At 39.2% G+C, this 27,024-nt stretch overlaps 1 protein-coding gene across 1 annotated transcript in view; it reads right to left on the bottom strand.

Annotated features, from left to right (window-relative positions):
* Window positions 1–27,024, bottom strand: part of SPAG17 (sperm associated antigen 17) — a 238,369-nt gene that overhangs the window by 139,745 nt on the left and 71,600 nt on the right. The window contains exons 5-8 of the mRNA XM_030824766.1: window positions 9,071–9,257; window positions 6,943–7,137; window positions 5,022–5,203; window positions 204–365 (exon numbers count right to left, since the gene is read on the bottom strand). Of these exons, the coding sequence (XP_030680626.1) occupies window positions 204–365; window positions 5,022–5,203; window positions 6,943–7,137; window positions 9,071–9,257 (726 nt within the window). The remainder of the gene's footprint in view (window positions 1–203; window positions 366–5,021; window positions 5,204–6,942; window positions 7,138–9,070; window positions 9,258–27,024) is intronic.

Below are 27,024 nucleotides of genomic sequence, written 5' to 3'. Positions count from 1 at the left end.
GGGTTCCATCCTTGCCTTTGTAAATGTCTGGTAGTTGAGGAGCTTCGCAAAGCCCCCATCACGTAGCTATCTTTTATGCCAGTAGGCAGTATGACCTTAATGTAAGTATTTATGTAACTTTTTCTTCATATGCCTTATAAATATGAAAATAAAGTTGTTCAGTGAATCGTTCATCCCACTAAAGACATTGAGCCCATGCTTACCTCCAAAGTTGGCATGGCTTCTAATACAGGTTTCTCATTAACCACTTGTGGGACATGAATAAGCTGCATGCTTTCCAAATAGTGCTGGTGCTGCCTTTTCCAATCCAGGATGTCATACATCAAGCAGGCAATATTTTCAAAAATATAAGTGCCCAATTTCAGCTACAAGTGAGAGATTTAATGGCAACTGGTTACCAGTTTTATACTGTTGGAATCAGATATATGGTATATATCTCTCTTAACAGTTACGCCCATCAACTTTATACAGGAAAGCAAACCCTTAAATCCCCAAACCACTGAATCCCAGCCATGGTGACCCCATTTACATTCCTGAACCTTTCTTCTTCTTCTTCTTTGTTTACCACAATGTGGACTGTTTCCTTTGGAGGGCCATAGGGCTGCCTAATGTTTTAAGAGCCTAATTAATGCTTCAACTAAAAGAAATATAACTGAGTCATGAGTTTCAGCAGTGTGGCCTGTATTCTTAGTATCTCAATTCCTAAACACGTTAGGTAACTTTAATATCCTCAGCCAGTGACAAGCTATAGATGATTTCTTACCTGGCTATGCAAGGAGCACAATGGAAACACTGACTCTGCTTTGTGGATCATCTACCCAAGTATGTTGCATCTACACAAGTATGTGGGCAATTAGTATTTCTTCTTTTCCTCCAAGCTCCACTTCTTTCCTTTCACCTGTTCTATCTCTAGAGCAAAACACTAAGAAATCCTGATAGACTATTGCTTCTATAATACCCACAAGTTTTATGAGCTGGCAAGCAAATTGTAGCTCAGATACCTCTATTACTTGGGCTTTTGTTTCCAGAAGTAGGAAAGCATTGTGATGGCTGGGTCTGTCTGCCTGGAAGCAAAGAAGAATGAAATAGGCTCATCCTATGTCTGAGCTCAAGAAGTAAGGTGGTATGAGATGGTTCCTTGTATGCCGAAGTCCAGTGACGTGCACAGCTCTGCCAATCACTATGGTGCACCTGGTTGCTGGCTGGCTTCCCATTCCCACTAAGGCCAAGGCTTCTTCAGTCAAGCTTCAGTCTGGTATTGCTTGCCCAAATACTGGCATAGAAATATGTTTTTGTAGGCCGGGCGCGGTGGCTCACGCTTGTAATCCCAGCACTTTGGGAGGCCAAGGTGGGCGGATCACGAGGTCAGGAGATCGAGACCACGGTGAAACCCCGTCTCTACTAAAAATACAAAAAATTAGCCGGGCGTGGTGGCGGGCGCCTGTAGTCCCAGCTACTCGGAGAGGCTGAGGCAGGAGAATGGCGTGAACCCGGGAGGCGGAGCTTGCAGTGAGCCGAGATCGTGCCACTGCACTCCAGCCTGGGCAACAGAGCAAGACTCCGTCTCAAAAAAAAAAAAAAAAAAAGAAATATGTTTTTGTTTTTATTTCTAGGAAATAGTAAAGCTTTTGCCCAATGATCCCTTAGCTTAACCTAGTTAATTCATTTTAAAATGAAACAGCAAATCACATGCTAAGGACACCAAATTATTTCAGCAACCAGGGGTCTTAACTTGAAATGTTGCCGATGTCTTCTAGGGACAGTTATCATGCGTTGAAGGGCATTTATTTGATGTAAAGCTTTTGTTACCTTGGTTCAATAGAAATACAGCCTGCTTGTTTGCAGCCAAAGGTTGGAAAGGTTGCAAATGCTTTCCGCCAATCAAAGGGGAAGAGGGTTCATTGGATGAGTCCTATCTTGGCTTTGAAGCCATTATCAATTTACAGATATAGCTTAAAGTGTGACACTATGCATTTGATCTGCTTCTACTAGGGGTAGATTTATCATTTTTATGCTTATTAAATGATCTTGTTTAAAATGAACTGTGATCTTACCTATTAAATTCAATGGCCTTTTCTTCTAGAATCCAATTTAATGACCGAACCATTTTCAAGACTTTCCCTCCCCATCATCCTCAATGCTGAGTGCTTCACTCACAAACAATATCTTAGAGAGGCATGCATGGGCTTTAAAAGATTACTGCAGTTGGACCCAGACCATAGCCCTGGTATAAGATGATATTCAGTAAATACCTGCAAATTGACTAATAGATCAGTCTGGGAAGCTGGGCAACACAGCCCTAATTGGCTCTATAGAGACCTGCATGTTTTCATTGTTGACAGTTACCTTCATGGCCCAACTAGAGACCCTTTACATTAATGTTCCACTTCTGAAGTCAGGAATGTTCTACCATAACTAGACTGGTAATATTTTTCCACATAAAATAATTTTTCTGAACTTTAATTGCCATTTAAACTATTCCATTCTGTATTTTTAAAAGTAAAATATAGCCACTATCACTTTCTTTAAAAGGAAGTGATTAAAATGTAGACATTGCAGTGAGAAGCAGAGTGCTAGAAATGGTGCTCAGTCCTTTGAAGTTGCCAGTGTATATCATAGTGTTCACATCTATGTTCTGACGATGCAATGGACTGTACACGATTTTAGACTCTGCATTTCAGCTTTATTCAGCCTGTGCCTGGAAAGTAAAGAAGACACACAGTAGACAGCGCTAGCTAGAGATGGAGCAAAAGGTACTTGGCTTGAGGCTGACTTAGAAGCAGCCTCCTCTGAATGAATTATGGTTCAGGGATTATAAGGCTGGGATCTCCTGTGCTTTGTTGAACAAAAAATGTACACAAGTTCTTGATAGGGTGTGTAGCCAGGCCTTGGCCCAAATGAGAAGAGCAGTGTTTCTCCAAAATTTAAATTTGTGGATGTGGGTTTTATTAACCAGAGATTTTGCATGCTTGGGAGAGCAGCTGGTCTGTGGAAGAGAGAGTAAGAAGCTGGATTTGAGGTGGGATTTCAGGATCCCAGGGAAATAGCCTCTTCCCCCAAAATATGTCACTTTTTTTAGTATAATCTAGAGTTTCAAGAAAATAGGGTGGAATGTTCATATGTTACTTGGAATGCCAATATCTCCAGGATAGGGAAACACACTGACCCAAGGCAACGTGAAATAGTAAAGGACAGAGGACAGTGGTTCCTTCTCTGAGGTCAGATTTAGGAGGCAGGAGAGTGGAAGACAAAGCAGGAAAGCCGAGCACATCTAGATGAAGGGATGAGGAGGGGCAAGGACAAAGGGAGTTTGGAGTCTCCAGTCTTTCCCAGAACTAGCTCTGCCTTCTATCACAGCTTTTCTACATTCAGCTTCGTTTTCCATGCAGAGAACAAGGCTGAGATTCACCAGGATATCAGACTTAAGTGTGGTCTTTCTACATAGTGACATCTAATGCCTTGTGTTGAGAGTCTTATAACTCAAACTGATCTCTCCATTACTACTTATTCAAGTCCTGTCCATCCTTCGGGGTTCAAGTCTGGCCACCCTCCTCAGCACTTTCACTTACTTCATTAAGTGCATATCCATCTCAAGGTAATAGAACCAGGGACACTCAGAAGTGTTCATGCCCCATAGCCTACCCTCGGCTGTAGAAACAGTACCAGGCTTTGATATCATTCTTCTTTTAGACAGTCGGCTTTTATTTTTTTTCTTGTCAGCTACCCACAGTCAGTGTGCAGACACCCATCCACCCTCCACACTCCACTTTGCCAAGCCTTTTTCAGAGCACTCACTTGATAGGGTCCTTCCCTAGGACTTTGCTTTCATTTCAGCTCCCTTAACGCTGAAATATATCGTCCTGTGGGTATTCAACACTCCCAGGCCCCTGTTAGTTGGGATAAGGGGTCAACTAGAAAGAGACCTGAGAGATTTTCTGTAGCAGAGGGACGCCTGAATATTTTCCACAACATCTTCAATAAGTAGTCATTTGACCTTCCGTTTCGTTAAAAAGCCCTCATGCATCTGTCATTCACTACTTTTCCAACCATTCCATTTTTTTCTTTGTCTGAATTAGTAGGAAACTTAGAGTGTGTTTCACATAACCGAGCACCAGATATGTGGGTCCTTGACCACTGCTTCTCTGTTTCACGGTTTTAGTCTTGCCTCTCTGCAAACTCCTCAATAGCAGGGGCCAGTAAACCCCACTCTTGGGAAATGCCTGATAACTACAGGGCCAAAGTCAAGTCATCCAATTAGGATAGACCTTCTTGGCCAAATATATTAAAAATAAGATTATGGGGCCAGCCATGGTGGCTCACGCCTGTAATCCTAGCACTTCGGGAGGCCAAGGCGGGTGGATCACCTGAGGTCAGGAGTTCCAGACCAGCCTGGCCAACATGGTGAAACCCCATCTCTACTAAAAATACAAAAATTAGCTGGGCATGGTGGCACGTGCCTGTAGTCCCAGCTACATGGGAGGCTGAGGCAGGAGAATCACTTGAACCCAGGAGGTGGAGGTTGCAGTGAGATCACACCACTGCACTCCAGCCTGGGCGACAGAGCAAGACCGTCTCAAAAAAAAAAAAAAAAAAAATGGGAATAAAAGCAAGGGCTTAGAAAAGCAATGTATGAACTGAAACATAAAAAGTCAGACATGTAATTCAACAAACTATAAAATTTACTATTTTAAAATTAATACATACGAAGATTCTAATTATTGTCTAGAACATTGTTGAGTTTTAAAACAAAGCCATGTGTCACCAAATAAAAGAATCACCATCCTTTTGATCCTCATCTACTACATCTTATTATTTGTTGTTAATTCACATATTAAAAGCTAATGAATCAGACTATAACCATCACTGAGCATTCAATATTATCATTATGCTGAAGATAAAAGAGCCTAGCTCAATGCCTTGTAATCGGCACTCAGTAACTATCTATGTCATGAATAAATAGGCAAATAGAACCATTGTGTCACATGTTAAAACCATGCACTCTCAGTAATGTGTGTACTAACCATTATCTCGCCATCTGACCAGTCAGAAGGAAAATCAGCTGCTTTGACCATGTATTCAAGTCGAGCAACATCAAAGAGATTTGTTTCAGGTTTCTCATTATTCAGGACTGGTTCCAAGTACTTCCAGAAAGTTTTAAGCTCTTTTATGGCATTTTCTTTCTTCAATTTTTCTGCTTCTAGATCTAATAATAGCAACACGTTTATATTACAAAATGAGAGTGTTAAATGTTTTCCCACTTTAAGTGGACATGGTGAGTCATATACATTGCAAGATATCTGTACAGTACCAGAAAATGTAAATAAAGGAATGTAATTTTGATACATTTTTGAAGTCGGAGTATACAATTATGAAATCAGAAAACTTTACTCCTGAGATTCATTTTAAATATGAACTTATCTCATGCCTTCATTTTATAGTTGAGGCCCAGAAAGATTATGACTAGGTCACACATTTTGGGAGCTAAATATGTTCAAGATTTCCATCACTCTTAGATGACAATCTACATAAGACCAGTTTTTCTGCCAAATCACTTTTTAAATCAACTTCGTGTCTGCTACATAACTGATTACAAATACAGTTTATCTGGTTCTCCTTCTTATATTGCTGAAAACAGAGCGGATCAATGTTGTATGTTTCAGTTACCTTTTGGTCACATTAAATAGCAAGAGGCTTCTCTGGGTATTTGTACTTTTACTGTAAAATAATGACAGATTTTCATAAAATTATGCTTAAAAATTTGCCTGAAATATTTATGCTTATTACATCTATAATTAAATAGTAGTTTCTACTACTAAGATCTCATTATTCTATTATAAAGTCTATTTTTTATTATTTTATTTTTATATATTAAATATTTTTACAGAGAGACTGTGTTTGGAGCTTATGCAGCATTTTCTCACTTCAATAATAAACCATTTAGTATTATAACTATCCTTTGAGATAATCAAGAATAGCCTAGGTTTGAACCTCAACTTTTTAACTTAATAGCTGCCTCTAGACTGAGAGTCCATTTTTGTAAAATAGAAACAATAAAACATACTTCCTAGGCTTGTTGTGAAAACCACATGAATCAATGTACTTAATGCCCTTAGCATTGAGCCTAGTCCCAAGACATGTGCCCAATATATGAGATCTATTAGTATTATCAAGGGTAGCTATTTCTAACTTTATAGAGCAGCAATTTAAAAATGTAGTGTTATAAAAATTAGGATGTGGCTGAGTAAGAAACAAAACACTGTGCAAATGATATTATTAATAAATAACAATAAAAGCAACAGCACATGGCAGAAAAAACTTGGGCATCCAGTAACACAATCTTACACCAAATTGTAGTTCTATTTCCTAAAGTATACAGTGGCTTTTTGCTCCCCTTCCACAGAAGTCATCTAAGATAATCTTCTTAGATGAAGACCTCAAGGCTCAAAATGGCTAAATGATAGCATGATTGGAACTTCATCCCACAACTTGCTAGTCTAAGGCTAGGAAGATAGCACCCCAGTGATTTCTCATAATAAGCCAATAGCAGAACAGGGCAAGAATCTAAGGCTGTGACCTCCCTTGGGCTACGTGGTGACTATGACTTCTGCAAGAACAGATTATTAACAGTGATTCATCCAGCACATCCTTTAGGTAAAACTTATAGATCAAATGCTCCAGAAAAGGTAGTTGGATAACCAAGTCTTCTAACCTGCAGTCTGTTTTCTGTGGCTACACAGGGATATAAATACAGGGGATGATTTTAATTTGCAAAATTTACAACACCTGGCTGGTGCAAGCAGAGTAAATAGCAAATCAAAGTCTTGAAAAGATTTAATAATGTACGAATTGTAAGACTATGTTTTGGACAGAAAATTATATTTGTACTTTAAGGACAGTGGGTAATATTGAAGAACTCAGCAAGTTGTGTAGCAGACTGCATACCTGCTGGCTGAAGAAGAACTTCCTGCTGCTGGTTAACTGCTGCCAGGTGTGTCTGCAGAGGTTCATAATTCTCTGAAGATATTTTAATCACGCTGGTTATAGGAATGCCAAGTTCAGCCATAATTGCTAATAGCTGAGGATTGTTGAAGCCCACAACTATAATGTAATGTTGGGCACCATCATCTGGCTCATCGTCTGTTCAAAATACCATAAAGAAGAGCAGCCATCATTGTAAAAGAGAGCAGGTTGCACTCGGCCAGTTCAATGGCTATATACATCATGCATGCATTTATAATCCCTCTGGCTTGCCAAAAATGATCCAGTTGGCTGGAATGCAGTCATGTTGACTGTTTTTCATTATTGTCCTTCCAGTAAGAAGGCTGTGACTATTTTACAAAATATTAAATCACTTTTGCAAATGCGACATAGGCGTAATAGAAGGACAAACCTATATGGAGCTTGTGGTCATAGAAAATGTGTGCTTGGGTTTTTGTTAAGAGTTTAGCCTGTAACTTTTTTGGGTTCTAATCTCTTTTGAGCAACATCTGGCTTTACTCCTGAATTACAAATAACTACAGCTTTGTGGTATTTTATAACTAGAGGTGTTTACAGGAGAGGGAAATAATGAATATGGACATGCTCCTTAAAAAGTATTGTATGCACTTATGTCAATGGGTGTGAATCCCGAGTATGGATTATGTAGCAACTATGTATTTATTGCATTAAAAATTTAAAATACATAGTGTGCACTTTCCTAACATTTTTCTCCTTTATTTGGCCCTGGTTATACTATTTTATTAATATTAAGACATGAGTTTATTTTAGAATGTGACATTCTGCAGGGTAAGAATAATTGTTATACTTTAATACTGATAGCACATGGTACAAAAAAGCACTACATTTCACAAAAGCCCATTAAGATCAATATATAAATAGTGCAACAGAGGCACAACTTTTCATTTTTAAGTAATGACTTTTCTTCTATCACTAAACTAATCAATGTTGATATTGCCCATGGACTTCATAATAACACTTCTTCCAAGTCTACTGGATTTAGAGCAGAGATGCATGAGGGGAGTCAACTGGTAAAGGATGGGAAAGCCCTCTGCTATCTCATTTAAATATGCAGATAACAACAAGTAGCTCATTTGCATTCAAGGGAAGGCAGGAATGAATTACTTACAGCTGCCTAGGATGAATCATTTTTATATTAAGAAACTAAAATGAAAGAAAAATTCTAGTGTCTATCTAGGGCAAAATGATTGTGGGGGAGTTGGGGTCAGGAAACCATGTGCTCTATGTGAGTCACCAAATTAACTGATCTGATTTTATTACCACTGTGTTTCACTCGTGACCATAATCACTTTTTATTTTGCTTTATAATTATGTCTGAATTTCCTGTATGTGCCCAACAAGATAGTTAAGCTCCTTGGTGGCACAGTCAACTGGTTATCTCAGCCTTTATGTGCACTGTGTAAATGCGCCTAGCAAGACACATGCTTAATAAATATTTGTTTAAGAGAGCCAGGTGTAGTGGCTCATGCCTGTAATCTCAGCACTTTGGGAGGCTGAGGAGGGAGAGTCACTTGAGGCCAGGTGTTCAAGGCCACTCTTGGCAACATAGAGAGATCCTGTCTCTATGAAATAAATTAATAAGTAAATAAGTTGGGCATGGTCATGTGCCTATAGTCCCAGCTACTGGGGAGGCTGAGGTGAAAGGATGGCTTGAGCCTGGGATTTTGAAGCTGTAGTATAAGTCATGATTGTGCCACTGCACTCTAGCCTGGGTGACAGAGGAAGACCCTGTCTCAAGAAAAATTTGCTTACCGACACACATGAATTGCAAATAGAAATCTTTTTCTCTCAGAGTGCCATGGGAGTAAGTGATTTATGTTTCTAATGAGAGAAAAGGCTGGGAAAGACTAAGCTAGTTATTGGGATGACTGCTCCAATTGCCTCACAGGTTGTGAGGCAGGAAAATTCTAGTGTCTCTAGGGCAAAATGATTGTGGGGGAATTGGGGTCAGGAAACTATGCACTCTATGTGAGTCACCAAATTAACTGGTCTGATTTTATTACCACTGTGTTTCACTCATGAAAGGCATCACCAGCAGCAGCACCTTACTGACCAATGTAACGATTGGTATTGTCATCTTCTCCTCTCCGCTTTAACTGGGTGGTCTTTTTCACTGGTGCGTTGGCCTCAGGCTGATCCTTTCCCTTTCCTTTGGCAGGCTTGGCACTTGGAGCCTTTTTCTCCTTGGGAGATTTTGCTTTCCCTTTATCCTTTTCTAACTTAAGTTTGTCTTCTATTACCTGGAATGACAGAACACTTTTTTCTCCAAATCAAACAGTGAGCAAGCAATGGCTTTTCTACTGCCAGGTGAATTAATTCTTCATCTTATTCAATCACTTATATACTCTTTATTTTTTAGGTATTCATTATATAAGTCAGCATAGTGGAGATTCCAGCTTGAGACTAAGTTGTGACAGGGCATATTTATGCATGAGGACTGGAGGAGTGGGTGCCAGAAAGCTGGTTACACAGACACTTCTGGAAGAGAATCAGTCCTACAGGAGAGCCAAGTGTGGCCTAAGAAGCCACCCCAGTGGTTTGAAGGCAGGGCGGGAAGATAATTCTGAGTATATAATGGTGTCAGGAATTTAGGTTTATCTTCTAGTCTAGCCCTGGGGAGCCTCTGTCTGAGTCTAAGAGAGAGGTGGGTTTGGTTATTAAAAACAAAACAAAACAAGAATTAAAAATAAAAAGGAAAAGAGATGTTTTGCTAAAATCTCCTTGATAAAGCATTTCATAGTACAAGTAATGTATTGATCAATTTTTAAATAAAGATTAAAGATTCTTTGGGGAACTTAGCATTAAATAAGTATTTTTATTATAATCCTACTGAAGAATGTGCAGACATAACCAATGGTTGCTATTTGATTCCTTCAAAGATGGGGTCAGAATAAAACATCAGTTGGCAACACGAATTCCTTCCATGATGCTCTGGGCCATGCTTAGATTGGCATGTACCATGTAAACATTAATTCCGCCCCGACACCCCGCTTTTCTTTCTTTCCAAACAGTTGCCAAAAATGTTGTGCAGTACTTCATAATGTAATTACACTTTCAGTTCATGTGTTTATTAATACAAATTAGTTGTACTCACTGAAATGTTGTGGCAGTACTGAGAAGATATGTTGCTTTGACATCTAGCTAACAGAATGTAACGCAGAAGGGGAGAGGAGCACTTCCCCTACCCTACTCCATGTGGCTTCTGGATGTTAAGGGCTCCGGAGAGCCCAGTTTAGCTTTGGCACCCAGAGGTGCCCATGGCTTCTAGCACCTATGGCTCTAGTGGTGATGAAACTGCCATCCTCTGTACCTGCTCCTCAGCAGAAGGGGACATCATCAGCAGGGGCTTCAAGTGTCACTCACAGCTTGGGGTGGAGGCAGGTACAGACTATGAAATGGCCTCACCCATTTCTAGAAAGTTAAGAGAAATCCAACTGGCTAGAGCATATGTAAGTGGTAAAATTAACTCCTTAGAAGAGCTAGGGGCAAAGAAGAAAATATATCCCTGGAGTGGAAGTGGAGGTCCAGGGAAACTGCTCCATGCCAGATGGAAAAAGGGGTTTGGAAGGAAAAGAGGGCATTGCCAAAGTCAAGCTTGCCAGACTTTACACACATCTCCCTTAGTCGATTCCCAGTGACACAAATGTGGTAATGTTAACAATAGAATTTCAATGAGAACGGAAGTTCTGAAAATGTATGGGACGCTGGTATTCATCTATTCATTCATTCATTCAGTGAATATTTTTATGAGCTTCAATTTCTGTCCCAGCCTTCCTCAGCAGCAGAGGGAAACATCAGTAAAGGCTGCAGGTATCACTCACAACACTGGGTAGAGGCAGCAATGAGAGCAGAGGTAAGGTACAGAGGAGTGAAATGGTCCTAGCATTTCTCTCTGCACCAGGTATAAATTGGTGCCCAAAATGGGGCTCAGCTCTGCCCCTTGAGCTCACAGCCTATGGGGAAAGAAAGAGAAAAAGAAATACAAACAGATAAAAATGTAACTATAAATTTTCATGACTACTATGAAGAATAAAACCCAGTGTAGTTATAGAAACACAATTGAGAACACTTTCATAAGTAGGTGATGAAGGACTCTCTGTGGAAGTGACATTTGAGCAAAGACCTCAAAGGCAAGAGTCATACACATGAGAAGCAGGGAAAATGTTGTGTGTGTGTGTGTGTGCATGCGCGTGTGTGTGTGTGTGTGTTTGTGAAGGTCCTAAGACATAAGAGGCTGCGCATGTTCCAATAACTGAAAGGAGATGAGCCCAGCAGGGAAATTAGCAGTGGAGGTGCAGAGTAGCCCATGATGAGGTGTGTGAGGCAGGGCATGGGCCAGGCCATCCAGGGCTTTGGAGGTAGAGATAACAAGTTTATGTCTTCATTAAAATGCAATGGGAAGATTTTAAAGGGTTTTAAGTAGAGGAGCTCTATGATTTTGCCAGATTGGAAATCAGAAGACTAGTAAGGAAACTCTCACAATAGTCCAGATAAAACCCAATAGTGACTCAGATTAAAGTGTTGGCAGAGTGAAGAAAAATAGATAGATTTGAGATGTATCTTGGATATTGAAACCTCATGGGTTGAAAGATTAGATATGAGACTGAATAAGGTGGTATATTAAGATAATGCTGTGGATTTTAGTTTGAGCAACTGGGTGGTTGATGGTGTCACTTACAGAGATAGAGAAGACTGGGTGAAAAATGGTTTTTACTTAAGGTGGACAGAATATTAACAGTGTTATGTCAACTTTGAGATGCCTCTTGAGAGGTCAAAAACGTAGTTCAATACACACATTCTCTCCCTAGAAGAGAAATTTGGCTAGAGTTACAGATGCAGGTGTGCATAACATACAAATAGTAGTTAATTGCATGGGAAGAGATGAATCACCATGGGTGAAGGTTCTTGAGAAATATGAGAATTGAGTCCGAGATCATGCTAGAGACTCCAATGCTTACCAATGGGTACAGGGAGAGATGCCAGCAGAAAGAGATAGCGAAGTGGCTAAAAAGGTAGGGAAAAATATATAGTGTGAAGCTAGAGAACTAAGAAATCAAAAAGGGCAAAAAGCCAAGAATTGGCAGTTGTAGGTAACAGTAAGAAGAGCAATTATGGTGGAGTGTGGAGGTGGAAAATAGGAGGGCAGTGTCAATAGAGAAACCACTTTATGGACAACTGTTTCTGGAAGTTTGGTTGTAAAGCAGAACCAGAGCTCTGAGTTGTTCAGTGGGTGAGTGGATGCAAGGGGGTATGAGGTCAAGGTATGCATATATGTAAAGTCAAGAGATGTTATGCTTGCAGGCTGATGGAATGATCCAGTAGAGAAGGAGACAGTGAAGATATGGGGCTGAGGAAACTAAAGTTCTCCAGAAGTCAACATGGGATAAGAACAAAAGAATGTGCCAATGACTGGACCTTGATAGAAGGAGAGGGAATTTCTTAGTTTCATAACTAAGAACAACAGGAAGAGGCTGGGTGCCAGAAACAGACATCTTGATGGTGTTGAGAAAATGTTTCCATTTTTTCAAGTGAAGCATGAGGCAAAGTCATCAACAGAGAAAAGGCAGGAAAGAGGCAGGAGGTTTGAATAGGGAAGATGACGTAAGAGTTATCTTATGTCAGAGAGTGGGGGAGCAAGCTTACTGAGGTAATATGGTAGGACTCTGCCAGTGGTGAGAACTTATTGAAAATGTTGAGATTGTTAATTTTAAATGAAATCAGTCTGTTTAATTGTGTGAATTCCTCCATTTATGTTTAGCTGCTCAGGAATAGAAATGAAAATGATGGATCACTGAGTTCATCCTGGGAGGGGTTTTGTAAAATGATTGTGATGGAAGGAGAGAAAAGCAAGGGGAATCAAGAGTGAGCAGAGAAACGATAATACTGATTGGATCATGGAACCTAAGCCAAACAAATAGCAGAAGAGGACAATGAATAGAAAGTGTTGGGATCTATGGACTGGGATTTATAATGTGGTTGAAGAAATTATGTAGGAGGATATTAGATTAAGAGTAAGAGATAAGGATAGGAAATTTCCAAGGTTAGAGAACACGAGATCTCAAGACTTTGGAGGTGATGAGGGCTTCAGCGATGACAAGGTTCAAGGGAGGCAATGGCTGAGGTGGAGTGGAGGAAATGATCATTAAAGAAATAAGAGTCCAGTAAGAAGAGGATGGCCGAATAGGAACAACTCCGGTCTACAGCTCCCAGTGTGAGCAATGCAGAAGACGGGTGATTTCTGCATTTCCATCTGAGGTACTGGGTTCGTCTCACTAGGGAGTGCCAGTCAGTGGGCGCAGGACAGTGGGTGCAGTGCACCGTGCACGAGCCAAAGCAGGGCGAGGCATTGCCTCACTTGGGAAGTGCAAGGGGTCAGGGAGTTCCTTTTCCTAGTCAAAGAAAGAGGTGACAGACGGCACCTGGAAAATCGGGTCACTCCCACCCTAATACTGCGCTTTTCCGACGGGCTTAAAAAACGGCACACCAGGAGATTATATCCCGCACCTGGCTCGGAGGGTCCTATGCCCACGGAGTCTCACTGATGGCTAGCACAGCAGTCTGAGATCAAACTGCAAGGTGGCAGCGAGGCTGGGGGAGGGGTGCCTGCCATTGCCCAGGCATGCTTAGGTAAAAAAAGCAGCTGGGAAGCTTGAACTGGGTGGAGCCCACCACAGCTCAAGGAGGCCTGCCTGCCTCTGTAGGCTCCACCTCTGGGGGCAGGGCACAGACAAACAAAAAGACAGCAGTAACCTCTGCAGACTTAAATGTCCCTGTCTGACAGCTTTGAAGAGAGTAGTGGTTCTCCCAGCACGCAGCTGGAGATCTGAGAAAGGGCAGACTGCCTTCTCAAGTGGGTCCCTGACCCCAGAACAGCCTAACTGGGAGGCACCCCCCCAGTAGGGGCAGACTGACACCTCATGCGGCCAGGTACTCCTCTGAGACAAAACTTCCAGGGGAACGATCAGGCAGCAGCATTCATGGTTCACGAAAATCCGCTGTTCTGCAGCCACCGCTGCTCACACCCAGGCAAAGAGGGTCTGGAGTGGACCTCTAGCAAACTCCAACAGACCTGCAGCTGAGGTCCTGTCTGTTAGAAGGAAAACTAACAAGCAGAAAGGACATCCACACCAAAAACCCATCTGTACATCACCATCATCAAAGACCAAAAGTAGATAAAACCACAAAGATGGGGAAAAAACAGAGCAGAAAAACTGGGAACTCTAAAAAGCAGAGCACCTCTCCTCCTCCAAAGGAATGCAGCTCCTCACCAGCAATGGAACAAAGCTGGACGGAGAATGACTTTGACAAGTTGAGAGAAGAAGGCTGCAGATGATCAAACCACTCCGAGCTACAGGAGGAAATTCAAACCAATGGCAAAGAAGTTAAAAACTTCAAAAAAATTAGACAAATGTATAACTAGAATAACCAATACAGAGAAGTGCTTAAAGGAGCTGATGGAGCTGAAAGCCAAGGCTCGAGAACTATGTGAAGAATGCAGAAGCCTCAGGAGCTGATGCGATCGACTGGAAGAAAGGGTATCAGTGATGGAAGATGAAATGAATGAAATGAAGCGAGAAGGGAAGTTTAGAGAAAAAAGAATAAAAAGAAACAAACAAAGCCTCCAATAAATATGGGACTATGTGAAAAGACCAAATCTACGTCTGATTGGTGTACCTGAAAGTGACGGGGAGAATGGAACCAAGTTGGAAAACACTCTGCAAGATATTATCCAGGAGAACTTCCCCAATCTAGCAAGGCAGGCCAACATTCAGATTCAGGAAATACAGAGAACACCACAAAGATACTCCTCGAGAAGAGCAACTCCAAGACACATAATTGTCAGATTCACCAAAGTTGAAATGAAGGAAAAAATGTTATGAGTTACAGCCAGAGAGAAAGGTTGGGTTACCCACAAAGGTAAGCCCATAAGACTAACAGCGGATCTCTCCACAGAAACTCTATAAGCCAGAAGAGAGTGGGGGCCAATATTCAACATTCTTAAAGAAAAGAATTTTCAACCCAGAATTTCATATCCAGCCAAATGAAACTTCATAAGTGAAGGAGAAATAAAATCCTTTACAGACAAGCAAATGCTGAGAGATTTTGTCACCACCAGGCCTGCCCTAAAAGAGCTCCTGAAGGAAGCACTAAACATGGAAAGGAACAACTGGTACCAGCCACTGCAAAATCATGCCAAATTGTAAAGATCGTCGAGGCTAGGAAGAAACTGCGTCAACTAACAAGCAAAATAACCAACTAGCATCATAATGACAGGATCAAATTCACACATAACGATATTAACTTTAAATCTAAATGGACTAAATGCTCCAATTAAAAGACACAGACTGGCAAATTGGATAAAGAGTCAAGACCCATCAGTGTGCTGTATTCAGGAAACCCATCTCACGTGCAGAGACACACATAGGCTCAAAATAAAAGGATGGAGGAAGATCTACCAAGCAAATGGAAAACAAAAAAAGGCAGGGGTTGCAATCCTAGTCTCTGATAAGACAGACTTTAAACCAACAAAGATCAAAAGAGACAAAGAAGGCCATTACATAATGGTAAAGGGATCAATTCAACAAGAAGAGCTAACTATCCTAAATATATATGCACCCAACACAGGAGCATCCAGATTCATAAAGCAAGTCCTGAGTGACCTACAAAGAGACTTAGACTCCCACACAATAATAATGGGAGATTTTAACAACCCACTGTCCACATTAGAAAGATCAACGAGACAGAAAGTTAACAAGGATACCCAGGAATTGAACTCAGCTCTGCACCAAGTGGATCTAATAGACATCTACAGAACTCTCCACCCCAAATCAACAGAATATACATTTTTTTCAGCACCACACCACACCTATTCCAAAATTGACCACATAGTTGGAAGTAAAGCTCTCCTCAGCAAATGTAAAAGAACAGAAATTATAACAAACTGTCTCTCAGACCACAATGCAATCAAACTAGAACTCAGGATTAAGAAACTCACTCAAAACCACTCAACTACATGGAAACTGAACACCTGCTCCTGAATGACTACTGCGTACATAACGAACAAAAACACAACATACCAGAATCTCTGGGACACGTTCAAAGCAGTGTGTAGAGGGAAATTTATAGAACTAAATGCCCACAAGAGACAGCAGGGCAGATCCAAAATCAACACCCTAACATCACAATTAAAAGAACTAGAAAAGCAAGAGCAAACACATTCAAAAGCCAGCAAAAGGCAAGAAATAACTAAAATCAGAGCAGAACTGAAGGAAATAGAGACACAAAAAACCCTTCAAAAAATTAATGAATCCAGGAGCTGACTTTTTGAAAAGATGAACAAAATTGATAGACCGCTAGCAAGACTAATAAAGAAGAAAAGAGAGAAGAATCAAATAGGTGCAATAAAAAATGATAAAGGAGATATCACCACCAATCCCGCAGAAATACAAACTACCATCAGAGAATATTACAAATATCTCTATGCAAATAAACTAGAAAATCTAGAAGAAATGGATAAATTCCTTGACACATACACCCTCCCAAGACTAAACCAAGAAGAAGTTGAATCTCTGAATAGACCAATAACAGGCTCTGAAATTGTGGAAATAATCAATAGCTTACCAACCAAAAAGAGTCCAGGACCAGATGGATTCACAGCTGAATTCTACCAGAGGTACAAGGAGGAACTGGTACCATTCCTTCTGAAACTATTCCAATCAATAGAAAAAGAGGGAATCCTCCCTAACTCGTTTTGTGAGGCCAGCATCATCCTCATACCAAAGCCGGGCAGAGACACAACCAAAAAACAGAATTTTAGACCAATATCCTTGATGAATATTGATGCAAAAATCCTCAATAAAATACTGGCAAACTGAATCCAGCAGCACATCAAAAAGCTTATCCACCATGATCAAGTGGGCTTCATCCCTGGGATGCAAGGCTGGTTCAACATACGCAAATCAATAAATGTAATCCAGCATATAAACAGAACCAAGGACAAAAACCACATGACTGTCTCAATAGATGCAGAAAAGGCCTTTGACAAAATTCAACAACACTTCATGCTAAAAGCTCTCAATAAATTAGGTATTGATGAGACGTATCTCAAAATAATAAGAGCTATCTATGAAAAACCCACAGCCAATAAAACTGGAAACATTCCCTTTGAAAACTGACACAAGATAGGGGTGCCGTCTCTCACCACTCTTATTCAACATAGTGTTGGAAGTTCTGGCCAGGGCAATCAGGCAGGAGAAGGAAATAAAGGGTATTCAATTAGGAAAAGAGGAAGTCAAATAGTCCCTGATTGCAGATGACATGATCGTATATCTAGAAAACCCCATTGTCTCAGCCCAAAATCTCTTTAAGCTGATAAGCAACTTCAGCAAAGTCTCAGGATACAAAATCAATGTACAAAATCAAAAGCATTCTTATACAACAATAACAGACAGAGAGCCAAATCGTGAGTGAACTCCCATTCACAATTGCTTCAAAGAGAATAAAATACCTAGGAATCCAACTTACAAGGGACATGAAGGACCTCTTCAAGGAGAACTACAAACCACTGCTCAATGAAATAAAAGAGGATACAAACAAATGGAAGAACATTCCATGCTCATGGGTTGGAAGAATCAACATTGTGAAAATGGCCATACTGCCCAAGGTAATTTATAGATTCAATGCCAACCCCATCAAGCTACCAATAACTTTCTTCACAGAATTGGAAAAAACTACTTTAAAGTTCATATGGAACCAAAAAAGAGCCCGCATCACCAAGTCAATCCTAAGCCAAAAGAACAAAGCTGGAGGCATCACACTACCTGACTTCAAACTATACTACAAGGCTACAGTAACCAAAACAGCATGGTACTGGTACCAAAACAGACATATAGATCAATGGAACAGAACAGAGCCCTCAGTAATAATGCCGCATATCTACAACTATCTGATCTTTGACAAACCTGACAAAAACAAGCAATGGAGAAAGGATTCCCTATTTAATAAATGGTGTTGGGAAAACTGACCAGCCATATGTAGAAAGCTGAAACTGGATCCCTTCCTTACACCTTATACAAAAATTAATTCAAGATGGATTAAAGACTTACATGTTAGACCTAAAACCATAAAAACCCTAGAAGAAAACCTAGGCATTACCATTCAGGACATAGGCATGGGCAAGGACTTCATGTCTAAAACACCAAAAGCAATGGCAACAAAAGCCAAAATTGACAAATGGGATCTAATTAAACTAAAGAGGTTCTGCACAGCAAAAGAAACTACCATCAGAGTGAACAGGCAACCTACAAAATGGGAGAAAATTTTTGCAACCTACTCATCTGACAGAGGGCTAATATCCAGAATCTACAATGAACTCCAACTAATTTACAAGAAAAAAACAAATGACCCCATCAAAAAGTGGGCGAAGGACATGAACAGACACTTCTCAGAAGAAGACATTTATGCAGCCAAAAAACACATGAAAAAATGCTCATCATCACTGACCATCAGAGAAATGCAAATCAAAACCACAATGAGATACAATCTCACACCAGTTAGAATGGCGATCATTAGAAAGTCAGGAAACAACAGGTGCTGGAGAGGATGCAGAGAAATAGGAACACTTTTACACTGTTGGTGGGACTGTAATGTAGTTCAACCATTGTGGAAGTCAGTGTGGCGATTCCTCAGGGATCTAGAACTAGAAATACCATTTGACCCAGCCATCCCATTACTGGGTATATACCAAAAGGACTATAAATCATGCTGCTATAAAGACCCATGCACACGTATGTTTATTGCAGCACTATTCACAATAGCAAAGACTTGGAACCAACCCAAATGTCCAACAACGATAGACTGGATTAAGAAAATGTGACACATATACACCATGGAATACTATGCAGCCATAAAAAATGATGAGTTCATGTCCTTTGTAGGGACATGGATGAAGCTGGAAATCATCATTCTCAGCAAACTATGGCAAGGACAAAAAACTAAACACCGCATGTTCTCACTCATAGGTGGGAACTGAACGACGAGAACACATGGACACAGGAAGGGGAACATCACACTCCGGGGACTGTTGTGGGGTGGGGGGAGGGGGGAGGGATAGCATTAGGAGATATACCTAATGCTAAATGACGAGTTAATGGGTGCAGCACACCAACATGGCACATGGATACATATGTAACAAACCTGCACATTGTGCACATGTACCCTAAAACTTAAAGTATAATAATAATAAAATTAAAAAAAGAAGGAGAGCATTACTCAGTAATAAAAAACACCAAAAAAAAAAAAAAAAGAAAAAAAAGAAGAATCAGAGAAATCAGAGAGGCAGAGAATACCAGTGTTAATTCCAAATTGTCCAGGGCAAAGATTTCCTGATAGACAGATAGGAGGGTCTGGGTAACCTGGGAGTTACAGCCATGTGGTCAGGGGGATGCATCAGGCCATCAGGACTGTAAACCTTTAAACTAACTCCCCTAGTTAAGACTTGAGGTACTACATAACTTTCTGACAGTTTGCCTTCCTATGTACAATTTGTCTACAGGGAGAAAACTTTCAGTTAACGCTGATGGGTCTGTCCCATAAAACTGACAGTAATATTTACTGTAGTAAATTAGCAAGTGGCTATTCTAATCATGGCTGTTATTGTCACTATTATTATCATCCTTATTATCAATATTACATTTCTATTTATTACATTCTTACTATAGTCGAACTATTCTATCTTGTCAAGTCTTCACATAACTACAATAGGTAGAGCATCATCTTCATTTTACGGAGGTGAAAACTGAGTCTTAGTGAGGGCAAGTAGTTGTTCAAGCTCAAAGCTAATATGTGGCAAAGCCAGGCCAGTCACCCATGCTCTCTTTTAATGGGTTTGTAAGGCACAAGTCAGTGCCCCTGAGTGCAGTTGGCCTGGAAGCACTGGTAAGACTCATGCAGGGCTTTCTAACAGCCAAGCTTTGAATCATAGCAAATTTACTAATTTGCAACACCCTGTGCAGCATGTTGGTAGACAGCTGGCCTTTCTACAGAGAAGTTCCAACATGGCCATCAAAACATACCAGAAACTTTTACAACTGCAATTTTAAATAAAATCTCAGGGTGATCTTTTGATCTAAAAAGATGAAACCATTTTAGGTTAAATTATTTTAAAGTTTACCTGGAAGAATAAACATTAATTCATTTATGCATTCATTCATTCATTTCATCATTTCACAGATACCCCTCCCTATCATGGGTTAGACAGTAAGAGGCCCTCTTGCTCTCCAGGTTCTCCTAGGTAGGGGGTGAGAGCCTGTGCAGCCACATAAGTCTCATCCCTTTGAAGCCACTTTAGCAAAGACTGGAGTTCTAGAAGCTCAGGAACTCTCTGGCCCTTTCTTCTATTTGGTTCTTGGGATTCTGTGATTCTGCAGAAAGGAGGGCGGACTACAACCAAACATTCAAAGGAAGTGGTAAATTCTAGTAGCAGAGTATAGTTTCCAGACATCATCATCTTTAATTTGATCTCACAAGGCAACCTGTAAGATGGGTAATTTTATTCTCATTGTATAAATTAATACAGTTTGTCCTAAGACACACAACTGTGGTAGAGAGTGCTGGTCTGACTTCAAACCCTAAACTCATTTTATTTCCATGATACTCTTGTCTCAGTCTTTGACGCTCTCCTGATTTCTCCATACCTGTCTGCCCCCCTCTACTCTGTCTTCCCAGGGGCTGAATCACACTTGCTCCATGCCCTTTTCTTTCTCCAGAGCACTCCACCCACCTCAGCCATTTGTCCTGCTCACTTCCCTTTCTCTCTCTGCTCACTTCTCCTTTCTCTCCCATTCCTTTTGCCTTTGCATTCCTCTAGCAAGGTCAAACTTGGGAGACTGGAGAACAGTATATTTTAAACTAATTTCCATTAACATTAAAATTATCAATAGTTACCTCCCCCACCTTTGCGAAAGTATTAAAAATGTTTAAAGTTTTTATAGATGAGTCTCACTCTGTGGCCCAGACTGGACTCAAACTCCTGGGCTCAAGAAATCCTCCTACCTCAGCCTCCCGAGTAGCTGGGACAACAGCTGCATGCCACTATGCCCAGCTAAAGGTATTTTTAAAGAGGACCCTTATAAATCCTGATTTACTTCTGTAAATAAATTTTTCTTATAAAAATTATTACTAAAAATTTGGAAAAAAATATAAAGAGCTTACAAAAGCCACCATAATTCTACCACTTGGGGAAGATGAGTGAAGAAGATGTGTAATGCATTCTTTCAAATTAACTTTCTGCACCATTTTTACATAACTGTTATTGTTCGCTCTATATAACTTGGTGTCCTGCATTTTTCCATTTAACAGTGATATATCTTCAATTGGTAGAATATGTATTACTATGTAAAGAATTTCCTGGGTAAAGAAAAGATTCTCTGGTGCAGAGAAAATATATGTAGACAATAAAAGCGAATGGAAGTACCTAGGTCTTCCTGGGTTCTGTATCCAGGTCGAGATGTCTTTGGTGGATCTTTGAACATGTTCTTTACCCTACCCATGCCTCTCCTGCCATGGCTGACCATAATGGTGGTCTACTTATTCCTCTCCTGGGTTCAGTCTATCCCTCACTCCTCCCATCCTTCATACTGAAGTTGAACCAGGACAGTCTCTTTGTCCCTTTAATTCTGGAGAGTGATTGACTGGCTGGCCCCTAGAATTCTACCTTGGTTTCAAAGTGAAACATCCTTTTGTACCAAGCCCCAATCATAGGAAAATCATTTCCTATCTTTCATTTCCTTTTTCTCACATTCTGAGTAAACCCTTCTCACCTATGGGTTTATGTCTTGAAATCTGGGAGTGGGAATGGAGTTAACCAGATCAGGTGCATTCAGCAAAGCTGACCCCGTAAGTTATAAACTCAAGTTAGTTCATACAAACTCTTTCTCTGGCCTTTCTTGCTTCTGGATAACATGGCATGCATGTTCCCGTACTATGGTCATTCGCTCACAACTTTAAAAATTCAGAGGGAACTCTTGTCAATTCAAGACAAATTTTAGGAGGTGCACATCCAAAAAGTCCCTCTCTCCACCATGTTTGGGGAACACATGTTCCCCAGCATATGAAGGAAGAGTCAAGTTTGCCACAGATTACTTTTTTTTTTTTAATGCAGTATGTGCAGAAAGCATCTAGATGCCTCCTACTGTGAGAAGGCTTTGGATAGGCACAGAGATTTCTTAACTGGTTAAGTTACATAGCAGATGCGAGATTCTTGTCTCAGCAATAACCAAAAAAAGTGTTGGCATTTCACATATTCAGTTGAATATAAAGTGACACCTACCTAGAACACTTAATCTTAAGTTAGTCTCACTTTTTAAAGGGAAAAATAAAAAATTCTCCTTCTCTATAATAGGGCAACCTAGTTACTGGATGCTTCAAAATATTTTAGATCATATTTTATTTCTAAATGACTTCTTGATGTCAAAATTCAAATATAATTAATAAGTATTCATTCTCCTAATTCCTTACAATGAAAGGAAGGTAAATGGTAAATGTCAGTGAAACTGATGATAAATAGCTATACTTCATCCTTCATCTTATTCTTTTTTTTTTTTTTTTTTTTTTTGAGACGGAGTCTTGTTCTGTTGCCAGGCTGGAGTGCAGTGGCACGATGTCAGCTCACTGCAACCTCTGCCTCCCGGATTCAAGCAATTCTCCTGCCTAATGCAGGCTGGGCGTGGTAGCTCACACCTGCAATTCCAGAACTTTGGGAGGCCGAGGTGGGTGGATCACTTGAGGTCAGGAGTTTGAGACCAGCTTGGCCAACATGGTGATATCCCATCTTTACTAAAAAAAAAAAAAAAAAAAAAAAAAAAGTTAGCTGGGTGTGGTGGCGCACGTGCCTGTAATTCCAGCCACTCGGGAGTCTGAGGCAGGAGAATCACTTGAACCTGGGAGGCAGAGGTTGCAGTGATCCGAGATCGTGCCACTGTACTCCAGCCTGGGCAACAGAGTGAAACTCTGTCTCAAAATAATAATAATAATAATAATAATGCATATACATATTCATGTATAACTATGTTTCATATAAAATTTATAATAAGATCCTCAGAATAGTATTGTTGAGGATATAGATAAGAAAACATACTCACAGAGTTTGTAACTAATTCACTCTATTATGTAGTTTATGAGAAACTGGGTTTTCTGAGTGTTCCTCTAGTTCTCTTTCAAGATATCACCCTATCTCATAAACAATCTATTCTAGGGGACAAGAGATAGGCTAAACAAAGGTATAAGATCACATAAATTTGAGAGAGAGTAGGTTAAACAATATTAAATAGAGTGGTTTTCACAAAACTCCTTCATCTTTAATTAGCTATTATGTTCTTAAATATCTTCAAGAGTTGTATCTAATACACAGTGATTTCCATGCTCATTTGACCAGGAGCCATTTTTTCTTTTTTAAATGGAGAACTAGGTCTAAATGGCCATAGGGCTCACTTTGAATATACAAGGTTATGGGAACATTTTTAAACATTAATCCAATTCAATAAATCCATGCTAAGAAAATTATCCAAAATATGGAGAATTCTATACTGCAAAGTACATGGTTTATTATGAAAAGGAATTGAAATAACTTAAATGCTCAATGATAGAGAAATGGTTAAGAAAATTATGATAGTCAATAAAATATCACAAAACCAGTAATAATGATAGAGTGGACATTGTGATAATGAGTAGAAATTATAATTTATCTTAACTGAAAAAGGGGTGCATTTTTACAATGATTACAGCTGTGTAAAGAAGCAAATCCCAGAAAAAAATAGAAAGAAAAATGCCAAAACCTTAACATTAATTACAATAGGGTTACCCATTGCGAATGTTTTGCTTTTCTTTCTCTGTATTTTCTATGTAGTCTATGAAAGACTTTAGTACTAGATCAGCCAATGCTATCCTACCTTACCATGCAGAAGGACATTAGGAATAATCTCTGGATGTCCAGTTCTAAGAGATTCCCCCAGAGACTGAGCCATTTCTGGGTGGGGCGCAGGACTGCAAATAAAGTCAGGATTTCCTTTGGAATCAGTGGCTGGTTAGCTCAGGGCATTCCTCCTTGGTGAGTTTTGTTCCTTCCCTTGACCGCTGTCCCCCTATTTAACCGGAGGATGTTAAATGCAATGTAATTAATGGAACCAGATGGTTGTGAGTAGATCACTGAGCACAGCCATTGGTCCTACAGGGAAATGTCTCTGGGCAGGCACTCTAGTGATTGTGAGCCAAGAGTGCCATTTCATAATTACTGAGACACACTAAGAAGGATATGTATGGGGGTTAAGAGCATGGTCTTTGGAGTCTGACAGTTCTGGATTTGAATCCCAGCTCTTCCACTGAGAGTAGCTGTTTGGCCTTGGGAAAATTCCTTAACTTTTCATACCCTCAGTTTCCCCATCTGCAAACTCGGAATAATACTCTGTACTTCATAAACTCATTTAAAAGATTAAATGATATAATGTGTGCAAAGGGCTTAGTTCTGTGCCAAATAGTCAATAATGATAGCTAACTATAATTATTAGCTGCTGTAATCATAGCTCTTCCATATTTTAAAGTACTACTGTATGTTAAAGATGTGTTTCTTTGCATTCTTCTTGAAGTCTGTAAAAAGTTTTCATTAATTAAAAGCAAGCCAATTAGGAAAGGACTACTCTATTTTATGGATAAGCCAGCTGGGGGGGTCATTTGTTATTCTCCTGAATTGTTGGCTTTTGAAGCTCCTTAGATTCAACATCCATTTTAGTGGGATCCTCATTTTGATAATCCACCCTCAAAGAATTCCATCCAGTTAGTGAGGCAAGTCATTCCTTTCCTGAAACCACATGAGTCCTTCTAAACTGAGTTCCTGCTCTTTCTCTGTTTGATTTCTTAAAATAGTTTCTGAAGATTTTAACCACAACTGAATCAAAACTAAGCAGCCTGTAATTTCCTGGTATGTCCCTATGGCTTTTCTTTTAAAACAACACACACACACACACACACACACACAAATGGCATTACCTTGGCTGGTTTCCAGTGTTTCGGAGTTTGGACTGGAGGAAGCTGGAAGGTGTCTGTGAAAACTACTCTATTTCTCTTTGTCTCTCTTTTGGAGGAGGCTCTGGGTTGCTTGTTGCTTCATCATGATGTATTATCAAATGTAGGCACTTTTAATTTTGAATTGTTTTAAGAATAGTTTACCAGTGTTACAAAAAGTTACCCTAGTTCTTTACCACCTATCTTCCTTCTCTTCAATTATAGTACATCAGGAAATAAGGCAATTTGTACTATGCATATGAACGAGCAAAAGAATGAACTATTCTTTTATAGAAAAGATATGCTTTCTAAAAACGTCTAAGGAAATATGGACGACTTATTTGAATTCATAAATTAAAAGCACAGTTGGAATATATTTGGATCTTCTCCCAAAACCTGTACAAACATTCTGAACTCAATACAAAGGAACTTAAGACTAGATTTTATTTGGCCAATTATTTAAATAGTTAATGACTTTTTGTATCGTAGCTTTTTTTTCATTTTTTTATTATCAAGTGTTTTCTTTTAGTTGAATTCTCAATATAATGAAAATATTTGGGTTCAAAATTGTTAAATGTGTTCATAATTAATATATAATACAAAAGTTGAAGTTAAAAAGAAACAAAAATGTGAGTAGATATATAATATTCAGATAATGACTAAATTAAAATGGATCAGAATGGAAACCAAACAATTTATCTTAAAATTATAAGGAACATGATGAGAATATATGTGTTCATTACATTGCTTTTGTAAATGTTTGTTTCAGTAAATGTTTGTTGAATTAATAAATTAATAACAGATAGAAATAAAAATGCAAAAGCAAATGTTGTGATAAGGATGTAAGAAAATATATTTCTAAACAAAACACTTTTATTTAAGTTTTAAGATATAATAAAATCGAACTAATTTAGAATTATTGTGTGAGAAAGTCATATTCAGAAGTTCTAAAATACTAAAATATATTTATGGAAATACAGTACATTTTCTTCATGATATTTATATTTGGAGTTCATCACCAAGGTATTTTCAAATAAATAAATGTTTTCAGATAGATTTAAGTTATTTGCAATTAGAGGCTGGCATTTGTATCCCAGAAATTTACATGCTGAAGGCTTTAAAACTGCTCATTTTAGAAATATCTTTCTTCGTATTTCTTATAATATGAATTACCCGGCAAGCTTTCTTGCAAAGCAGAAAGCAAAAGCAATGTTAACCATAGCCCAGATTAAAACGTTATTAAAAGTAGTGGAGTTGAAAATAATGATATTTCTTCACTGTATTTGGCAATTAAAACTATATTATTTATCTTTTTTCAAAAGTTTTGATTGATTAAAACACTATCAAATATGTAGTGATACATTAAAACATTAGAACAGGTACCTAGTTATATTACTTATTTTTGCCCTCACTTTCACCCAAGATTTTCTATAATTTTTATTATGGATATTTTTCAAGCACTGATTCTTAAAAATACAATTTCAAAAATTAAACATAGAGGATACAAAACACTCTTTGGGTTGTACAGATGTAAGCAATTAATTAACATTTGAAAGACACCATCTACATAGATATGTTGATGTTAAAAAGTTGAGGAGTCAGTCACTAACCTTGTAGAAATTTTGGAATCTCACTGTCAGTTCAGGAAAGATGAAAAGATTAGGTAAAGTCCTCTTTTGTTTTTTTCATATTCTAATCCACAGCATGGTGTCAGCTTTACATACTTTCTGCTTGTTTTGTTTATTGCCAAACTCCTTGGCTGACAAGCATTAACCTTGATTGTTTCAACTGACCTCTTAGGCAGTGTTGTTGAAATGAACATCAATGATATCATCCCCCAAACAACTGCCTTCATCTCCCCTTTACCAAGAGTATTTTCCCAATTGTATTCCATTCCAATGAGTTTTCATCAATTTATTTAGCACTTATTCATATGGTTGTGACTCAGAGATT

Source organism: Nomascus leucogenys, chromosome 12 (assembly GCF_006542625.1).
Source record: "Nomascus leucogenys isolate Asia chromosome 12, Asia_NLE_v1, whole genome shotgun sequence".
In the NCBI taxonomy this organism is placed as follows: domain Eukaryota; kingdom Metazoa; phylum Chordata; class Mammalia; order Primates; family Hylobatidae; genus Nomascus; species Nomascus leucogenys.
Note: the sequence above shows the minus strand (reverse complement) of the source record. Positions and strands in the feature narration are given on the sequence as shown.